At 14.1% G+C, this 9,870-nt stretch overlaps 1 protein-coding gene across 1 annotated transcript, besides 34 other annotated features; it reads left to right on the plus strand. All coding sequences in view use genetic code 6, as the record gives it.

The window, feature by feature from the left end:
• The first annotated feature begins 2,588 nt into the window (after positions 1-2,588).
• Positions 2,589-2,634: a microsatellite.
• A 31-nt stretch (positions 2,635-2,665) lies between these two features.
• Positions 2,666-2,712: a microsatellite.
• Positions 2,670-2,739: a microsatellite.
• Positions 2,679-2,779: a microsatellite.
• Positions 2,696-2,741: a microsatellite.
• Positions 2,696-2,754: a microsatellite.
• Positions 2,707-2,772: a microsatellite.
• Positions 2,720-2,786: a microsatellite.
• Positions 2,734-2,772: a microsatellite.
• A 61-nt stretch (positions 2,787-2,847) lies between the features above and the next one.
• Positions 2,848-2,983: a microsatellite.
• Positions 2,923-2,973: a microsatellite.
• Positions 2,925-2,974: a microsatellite.
• Positions 2,975-3,001: a microsatellite.
• A 380-nt stretch (positions 3,002-3,381) lies between these two features.
• Positions 3,382-3,441: a microsatellite.
• A 788-nt stretch (positions 3,442-4,229) lies between these two features.
• Positions 4,230-4,267: a microsatellite.
• Positions 4,235-4,294: a microsatellite.
• Positions 4,295-4,694: 400 nt separating this feature from the next.
• Positions 4,695-4,738: a microsatellite.
• A 491-nt stretch (positions 4,739-5,229) lies between these two features.
• Positions 5,230-5,295: a microsatellite.
• Positions 5,283-5,321: a microsatellite.
• A 301-nt stretch (positions 5,322-5,622) lies between these two features.
• Positions 5,623-5,695: a microsatellite.
• A 27-nt stretch (positions 5,696-5,722) lies between these two features.
• Positions 5,723-5,796: a microsatellite.
• A 1,150-nt stretch (positions 5,797-6,946) lies between these two features.
• Positions 6,947-7,012: a microsatellite.
• Positions 6,961-7,012: a microsatellite.
• Positions 6,967-7,098: a microsatellite.
• A 53-nt stretch (positions 7,099-7,151) lies between these two features.
• Positions 7,152-7,203: a microsatellite.
• A 17-nt stretch (positions 7,204-7,220) lies between these two features.
• Positions 7,221-7,299: a microsatellite.
• Positions 7,300-7,348: 49 nt separating this feature from the next.
• Positions 7,349-7,404: a microsatellite.
• Positions 7,405-7,665: 261 nt separating this feature from the next.
• Positions 7,666-7,761: a microsatellite.
• A 90-nt stretch (positions 7,762-7,851) lies between these two features.
• Positions 7,852-7,887: a microsatellite.
• Positions 7,888-8,846: 959 nt separating this feature from the next.
• Positions 8,847-8,899: a microsatellite.
• A 36-nt stretch (positions 8,900-8,935) lies between these two features.
• Positions 8,936-9,509, plus strand: IMG5_077690 (hypothetical protein; the record flags this gene model as incomplete). Its single annotated transcript, XM_004036502.1, has 1 exon — positions 8,936-9,509. A coding segment is annotated over one exon (567 nt), but the record flags the coding sequence as incomplete, so codon positions are not given.
• Positions 9,047-9,103: a microsatellite.
• A 271-nt stretch (positions 9,510-9,780) lies between the features above and the next one.
• Positions 9,781-9,820: a microsatellite.
• Positions 9,804-9,870: a microsatellite.
• Positions 9,832-9,866: a microsatellite.

Raw genomic sequence — 9,870 nt, forward strand, 5'->3', positions numbered from 1 at the left:
ACTTACTCGCAATACCAAGAAAGTATAGCAAATATAACAATATTGCTAATACACATTCCCATAGATATTCCAACTGAAAAATTATCAATCATCTTAGAAGCTGAACTCCATGAAACACTGGTTCCTTCATTTTCTATTAATAAAAATAAATCCGCGGCTAACGCAAAACCTGTATGTGATGATAAAGATGCTGCAACTTTTATTTTTTAAGGCACATTATTATCTCCAATAATAAACTTAATCATAAACATTGCTAAAAAGAACACCATAGATATAATATTTCCCAATTTTGCCCTCGAAAAAAATGACGTAATAAATATACTTTAAACAATTAAGCTGATACAAAATAGCCAGTACCACAAAAAAATTAAGAAATAATCACTTTTTTTAAATACACTACCTTTTAAAATAGCTGAAACTACTAAAGAAATAATTGCATAAGTGATTAAATACCAAGAAATCCAAGAAGAATAGAATGAGAAATTACTCATTCCCATAATTTTCATACCTTCTCGTATTTTTTTCTCTTTCTCAGTTAATATACCACTGCACATTCTTAAAAAAGTCACGATAAGCGGTAAAACGAGAAAAATACCTATTTATCCTTTTAAATAAGTAAATAAATCATCTCTTGTGTATTTAGCCATTTTTAAAGGAGTCACTTATACAGAAATTTATTTTTTAGTTTTTCCTTAATCATCTAATTATTTAGTCAATATAGCATTATCTATATAATAATATAATTTAAATTTATATTATTATTTTTACCAACAAAATTCTATAATTAAACAAAACCACTATAGAACCATAAATCATAATAATAATATTTATTTTCTTTTTTATAATATAAAACTTCGTCGGCCAATGTAGAAGGAACATCATAAGGTTCTATATAAATAAAAATATTCGATATATACATAAAAATATAATTAAATACTTGTTGTATTATACATTAATCTCACATCAAATTTATTATTATTTTATGTAATTTCTATACCTAAACATACATCTTCTTAATAATCATCTCCTTCTATATAATCAAAAAGTTATTTTCTAGTTTCATAGAATTTAAAAGTATATCTATATCTAGGCATAAAAAGTACATTTTTAGCATAAGAATCTATTATGGCTTTTACTTTTTGTGTATAAGGATTATCATTAACTAATGCTATATGGCCAGATCTATATACTTTAGATCCGATATAATTTGTGCAATCCAAGGCTGGAAGAGGAGGAGATTTAACATCAATTTAATCATTTTCTTTGGCTAAAATATAATATTAAGGAAAATCCGGGTAAATATTTTTTATTTCTTATTCTCTTGTGAATGGATTAGGATTCAAATAATATGACATTTCATTGATATACTATATTTTTTTGTATTTAATTTTTTTATGTATTTTACTTTTATTTCGATTTTATCTCTCAATATGAAAAATATTAATGCTATTAAAACTGGTAAAGCAATCTTTTTTATTTAATTAATTTTGTTTTTTGAATAATTTAATTTTACTTCACAAAAAGATCCACACCAACTTCTTTTCCAAAGAATAACATTTTTTTTCATTAATGCTTTATAATGACTCATTTTTTTTTATAAAAATAATTATTTAATATTTTATTAAATTTAATTTATATAAATAAAATAACAATCAATTTTTTTTATATCAATATTAAATTTTGTATTTATATATTTAAGTGGTTTATAAGTTATAATATTTTATTTAATAAAATTTTCTTTTATATAAATTATATATAAAAATAAATATTTTTAATATTAAAGCATATTTGTATTATTTATAAAATCAGTAAAATTTATTATATTTTATATTTTAAAAAATAAATATAATGAATCATTAATTAAATCATGTTACATTTTATTATAATTAATATTTAAATAAATAAATTAAAAAAGTTCCAAATTTTTTTATTAAATAGTCTAAGATTCAAACAAATTAAATATTTTTTCATTTATTCTTAACATTTAATTAAATATTATTTATAATAAGAATTTAATATTCAACCATTAAAATATTTTGAAATCTCATTTATATTCATTATAAATTGATATTTTAAAAAAATATAATATCAATTTCTAATTTATAACTTTTTCTTATTAAAAATTAATAAAATGAATTTTTTATAATTTATATTTTAATTAATCAAAATAAAAAATATATAATTTAATTATTTTTGATTTAAGGTTTCTTAGAATAGAATATTCTGATAAAAAGATTAATAAATTTTTTATATTTTTGTATCAGCTTGATTATAATTATAACCATTTTCAAAAATATTAATTAAAAATATTTTAATTTTTTCTTATTTTATTTTATTCATTCATATACTTTATTAATTAATAGAAATTATAAAATAAATTTTTAAAAATGAATTTTTTATAATAGAAAATTTAAAAAATTAAATATGGTATAATTATATAATTAATATAATTGAAAACTTGTTATATATATTATATTATTTATAATATAATATACGGAAAGAAATATTAATTTAATTTTATTAAATGTAAAAAATATAAATATATATTGACAAATAAATAATATTTAAAAAAAAATATAAATTTTTTTTTATTTATTAAATATTAATTATTATTTAAAAATAATTATTTATTAAGAAAATTTTAATTATAATTTATATTTAGTTTAATAAAAAATATTTAAATAAAAAATAAATTAAAATTTAAATAAAAAAAATTAATAAAAAAAATTTAATAAAAAAAAAAAAAAAAAAAAAAAAAAAATTAAAAAAAAATACATAATTAAAAATATAGAAAAATTACCTTAAATTTATAATATATTATAAAATTAATAGAGGATAAATATTAAATAAATATATATAATAAAAATAAATTAAAAATGATATAAACTAAAAAAATATGTAAATATAATTAAAAAAAATGAGAAAAATATATATAATAAAAATAAAAATTTAAATATATAAAATTAAATAATAATTAATTTAATTTAATTTAATTTAATTTTTTATATTTTTTTATTTTAATTAATATAATTTTAACTATTATATTTGTTTTTATTTATTTAATTTATTATTATTTTAATTAATTAATCATAATTGATATTATAATAATTATTTACTTTATTTAAAATATATAATTGTTTAATATATTTAATGTATTTAAAATACATTTGTATTAATTTAGATATATTATTAAATTTAATAGATAATTTTTGTAATTTATCATACATTTTATTTTATTAATATATATAATTTAAAAAATTTTTTCTAATTTTTTTATCTGATTTTATATATTTAATATTTATTTATATTTTTATCTTTTATTTTTAAATAAATAATATTATAATATATTAATATAAAAATAAAAATAATATATTAAATTCTTTATATAATATATATTTTAATTTTATATAAACTAATAATTTAATATTATTATAATATAATTAATAATTATTTAATAATAAAAAAATGACTACTAATTAGAAATAATCTTTATATTCTCCTCCAATATTTTAATATAATTAACAATCTAGTATAAACTACAAAGACTTAGTAGATGAAGGCGTATTTAAAAATGATAACTTTAATGAATTAGAATAAAAAGATTCATCTATATCAACATAGTAATCATAAAAAAACTACAGTATAAATTTATAATCAATAAAAAATGCACAAATAAATTTTGACGGAATAAAATATTCATTAATAGGATCTTTGAATTTATTTTATTAAGATAATTTTACCTCATATGTAGTCACAGGAATACAGGCAAGAAACCCAAATGTTAGTTTAGTTTAAATCTTGGCAAATGAGACAGTTAAAAAAAGCAAATAAATTTTATTTAAACTAAGGTTTCAATCTATTTTAATGTCACTTTTTGGAATTGCATTTATTTTATTATAAATGTATTAATGCTTTCACTCTTTTTTTGAATAATAACCTATTATTATAGTATTAGAAATTCTTTATTTGGTAATGACTGTGTTTGTCTTATAAACAACCTTTTTAGCTTGCAGATATTATATTCCAGATAAATAAAAAAGGGCGTTAGTAGGAACTTTTTTTTTATTATTTTTAAATATTATTATTATAATTGCTTAAAAGGAATCTTAAGGCAATATTCGATAAAGTGACTATGCAATATTTTTTGTATAAATAATATTTTAAGGATTAGTTTATCATAATTATTATATGATAAATTAAATATTTTATATTTTTTATTGATATGAAATAATAAATATATAAATATAAAAATAAATATATATATATATATATATTATATATATATATTTATATAATTATTAATTTTAGTATTTTTAGTATTTTATTTATATATATCTATTTTATATTTATTTCAATTTTTTTTCTTAATTAATCTTTTTCCTTATTTAATTTCTTCAAGTAAATGTAAATAATCATTAAATGTATATTTTTCCTATTTTTAATTTGATTGTTTCACTCTTTCTTTTAAACTTAAATACTCTTCCCCATATAAAAATAAATTTCTATCTGTTCTAATCAATTTATGGAATTCTTTCAAAGTAATAAGTTAGTTGTGATATTAATATTTTAGTTTTTATTTATAATCTTTTAAAGTAGGCATATCCTTATTTACAACATGTTTTTCTTTAAAAGCATTTATAATTTTTTAATTAATTTAATTAATAGTATTTTCTTCATCATAAAGTAAATTTATATTTTTCTTTTTTTCTTTTTCTTTTTCTTCTTGTTCTTATTTCTTTATTTTTTCTATTTCTAATTCAATACATGTTTTTTTTTCAGGTTCTTTTTATTTATTAAAAAATTTAGTTTTAGCAAATTATATATATTGATTATAATTTTTAAATGATTAATAAAGTTTTTTGTATTAATTATTATTTAAGTATTCGTTTAAATTTCCATGCACCTAATAATATTCATCATCATTAATAAAATTTCCTATTATTTTAAATTTCTTATCAAATTCATTCTTATCATTTTCATATCTAGCTTTATTTTCAATATTCTTTTATAAATTTTCCTTAGATATAAAAGAACTATATAAATTATTTTTATAATCATAAAAAAATTCTAAAGGATAAATCATATCACAAAATTCGTCAAATGTAAGATGTAAATCATTTTTTTTACCATATCTAAATCCAATAAACCTAAAGTCATTTATTTAATAAATCATTTTAGAATTAGTATTAATAAATTTAAATAAACTAAATAAAAATAAAGAATAACATAATATATATATATATATATATATATATATATATATATAAAAATATATATACATATATATATATATATTTTTTTTTATAATTTAATTTTTTTTTCAAATACTTTTAAGCGTTAATATTATCATTTTTATTTTCATTTTTATTAACACATATAAAAGGTTCATTATAATTCCAACCGAAATTTTACATAAAATTTATTTTTTAATTTTCTATTTCTCTAACAAAATTAATTTCTGATTCAAATATTTATGATATTTTTTAACTTATAGAAGGAGCAACATTAATAGTATCTATAACATCTTCATATTAATCTTCTAAATCATAAAATTAATTTCTTAATATTTTGAGATATAGATCTTTTTATTCTTTTGGAATTATAAACTTAAGAAATCTATTAATATATATAAATAAATATATATATATATATATATATATATATATATATATATATATATATATATATATATATACATAAATAAAATTACAATTTTTTGATATTTTATTTATATTTTATATGTCAATTTTTTTTTATATATATTTATTTATCTAATTTTATCTTCTATATAATTTTTATTATTTATATCATATTTTTTTCAATACTTTAGAATTTTATATTTTATATAAAACATATATATATATTTTTGTTATACTCTTTATATGTTAAACTACATTAATTTTCAGAATATTAATTTATTAAAAATTAAATATCTTTTAATGTTGCTCGAACTTAATTTTTACGTAAAAATTATTAAAGATCTGGAATAGTTATTTTTTCATTATATTATGATGATATATATTTAAATATTTGTGAAGGATTAAATTATATTTATTAAATCAAATTTTCTTTTTATTGTTCAATCTTTTTATATATTAAAAATCAAATTTAATATATTTATTTTTTTCATATATACTTATTTAAGCCCATTTATTATATTAAATATTAATTCTGATAATTTTATTTCATATTAATAATATTATTTATCACATCTATTTTTCATTTTTTTTATATTTAAGTTTTTTTTTTTAAACAAAAACATAAATTAATTAATATATATGAAATTAATAATTATTGACAATGTTTTATTTAATTTTATAATTATTTATAGCTATTAGATATTAAAAACTAATTATATGTAAAAAAAGCATTTACTTTATTTTAACTAAAAATAAAAACATAAATAAAAATTAAAAAAATATAAACAGGAAAAAATAAATGTAAATACATTTAACATTATACGATCATTAAAATCAAAAAAAATTCTTAAAATGTTTAGGTTTAGGAATATACCACACAGGTATCTAAATTGGAAATACTGAATATCATTTTAGGGGTCATTTAATGTAAAAAACAGGTGTTTCAGTAAAAAATCCAAATGAAAAAGTTACTAACTTTGTATTTTCAAAATCAATTTATTTAGGCATATGTTATTTAAATGATTAATAAATAAATAAAATTCTAGATGAATTAAAACAAAAGTACCTAGGGCCTACATATGATGTATTAGATAGAAATTGTAACCATTTTACAAATGAAGCCTCTTCAAAATTATTAAAGAAAAGTATTCCTACATTTATAAACAGAATTGCAAAATTGGCAAAAATGGTAAGATGTTGTTTACCTTAATAATTTTAAAAAGGAGCTTTTAGTGATCCTACTAGAGATAAATAATTTTAGGAAATAAATATCTAGAATAAAAATAATAATTAAAGTAATGGATTTAAAATGATAAATGATAATACAAATATAAATATAAATATTAATAAGAATATAAATACAAAAATAAATAATAATGTAAAAATAAATTATTTAATAGATAAGTAAAATAATAATAATAATATTAATAATAAAAATTATATAAATATAAATTAAATAAATCTTTAATAAATTAATTAATAATAAGTTTAAATTTTAAATGAAAATTAATTAATAAATAACTAAATAAGATGAAAAAATAAATAAAAAAATATATAAATAAATTCTAATTTTTTTTTTATTATAAATATAATATTTAATATATATATATATATATATTATATATATATATTTATAAAAATTATGTATATATATATATATTTAAAAATACAAAAAATAATATTGTTTATTTAATTAAGAAAAATTCAAGTATATTTAATTTAAATATTCATTTAATATTTATTTGAATTATATCATTTTTATATTATTAAAATTCATCAAGATTAATGTATAATTTATATTCTAATTCTTATAAAAAAGTGTATTCCAATATAGACATTTCTGTATCGGTTATTCCTCCAATTTTTGAGTATAATTTTAATGTTTAAGTAAAGACTTGTATATCTTCAAACATTTTTTAAGCTATCATTATAGCTGTTAAAAGCATTCTATATTTATATATTAATATTAATAATTAAATAATTAATATAATAAAAAAAATATAAATTATTTTATTTTTTAAAAAGATAATTAATAATATATATAGATATTTATTTATAATATTTTTTATTTATTTAATTAAATTTATATATATATATAAATCTATATATATTTTTATTTATTATCTATTTTTATATTTGGGTGGGGGTTTTGTATTAAATTATTTAATTAAATTTATTTAAAGAGGTTAAAAATACTAAATTAAAATATAATTTTTTATTTAATTTTTTGTTTTTATTTTTTTTTTGTAAAAAAATAAAAAAGAGTTTTTTAGTATTTTTCTAAATAAAAATATATATGTATTATTATTATTTTTTTATTATTTTTGAACTTATAATTTTTTTTTTTATTTTTTTAAAAATATAATAAATCAAATTCAAATTTAAATATCTTTTTGATATTAATAAAAATATTTAGTGGGTATATTTTAAGATTTAAAATTAATTAATTAAAATAAAATAAATATTTTACCTATGACAAGTATATTTATTAATTGTATATTTAGTGTTAATACTAGTTATTTTGTCCATATAATAAATAGCTACTATAAGTAAATTCTCATCACATTCAGTATATTTTATTATCCTTTCTAAATAATCTCCTATAGTTATTTAGGGTACAGTTTAATTATAAAAACAATTTCTTAAGGAATTATTTTTAACTTTATCAGATAATTTTAGAATTTCTTATAATAGTTAAACAATTTTATTAAATATGAGTTCTTATTATTTCTTTTTTTATTATTTTTAAAATAATAAAACAAATATAATACATTTTTAAAAAGTAGTGGTTTTAAATTTTTATTAGAAAATATTTATAGATTTTAAATAGGATTTTATATTATTATATTTTTCTAAAACTACCTATCAAAAAATTTGGTATAATCCTAGTTAATAATTTCCATATATAAAATATTTTTTTAATATTTATTTATTTTATTTATACAAAAAAAAAATATTTAAAAAAAAATTATTATATAATATTTAAAAAAATTGCATCATTATTTTTAGAACAAAAAAAGTTAAGCTAATGATCATTTTTTATATTGTGGGTTATATAGATAAAAAAATATAATTTTAATTTATATATATATATTTAAATAATTTTATAATAGTTAGATTGTAATCTAAATTTATATATATATATTATATGAATAATTTTTCATAATTATTTTTTTAAAAAAAAATAAAAAAATTTTTATCTTTTCATTTATAAAAAAAAAAAAAATGAATTTTTTATAAATAAGAAAAAAGTAGAATTTATTTTTTTAATTTATCATTTTTTTTAACTAAAAAAATCTTCATCGTCTAATTCTTAAATAATTTCCTTTATTTCTAAATAGTAACTGTCTTATGTTTTTTGTTTTTATTAAGGAAATATATTTGTTTCCTTTTTTATTTTTTATTATTTTATTCATCTGTCTATATTATTGTTTTTTATTCATTTTTTATATTATTTTCATTTAAATTGGTCAAAATTAGATTGCATTTTTTAAAATATTTTTATTTTATGTATTATTTATTATATAAAAAAGGCTATTTTATATCTTACATTATTTTTATTTCTTCCTCAAAGTTTTTATCTGAAAAAAACAAAAAAGTTGGATTCCTAAAAAAGGTAAGAAAAATGACCTTTTTAATATCTATTAAGCCCAGCTTTTCCGTAATGCATATTGTTAAGAAACTCGAAAATTTAATAAACCTATTAAATGAATTATTGAAAAATAACCAATTGTGGAATATATTGTAGCTTTTATTTGACTGTTTTTGCATAATAATATTATTTTTGATCTGTTTTGTAACCATTTTTCCTCAGTTTTATATATAAGAAGAGGATTTATGGATAAAATTTCTTTAAGTTAATTGATTCGTTCATGTTTTTAATCAGTTGAAAAATATTTTTTGTATAGTTTTTCGAAAAATATATCAAAATATTAATTCATTTATTTAAATATTTTTCTAGAAATTTATTATATGAATCAAATTAAAATTAAAAAAAAAATATTTAAATAAAATAAATAGATAATATAAAATATACAAAAGAAGGTAAAATATTTTATGTTATTAAAAGAACAAAATAATGAAATTTTATATACTAATTTAAAAAATTATAGATAAATAAAAATAAATAGTATATATATGATAAAAATAAAATGAAATAATTAAATATAAAATAAATAATTTATTCATAACTATATATATAAAAAATATATATAATAAATATATATATAAT

The sequence above is a fragment of the Ichthyophthirius multifiliis genome, assembly GCF_000220395.1.
Source record: "Ichthyophthirius multifiliis unplaced genomic scaffold scaff_1120509250488, whole genome shotgun sequence".
Lineage (NCBI taxonomy): Eukaryota > Ciliophora > Oligohymenophorea > Hymenostomatida > Ichthyophthirius > Ichthyophthirius multifiliis.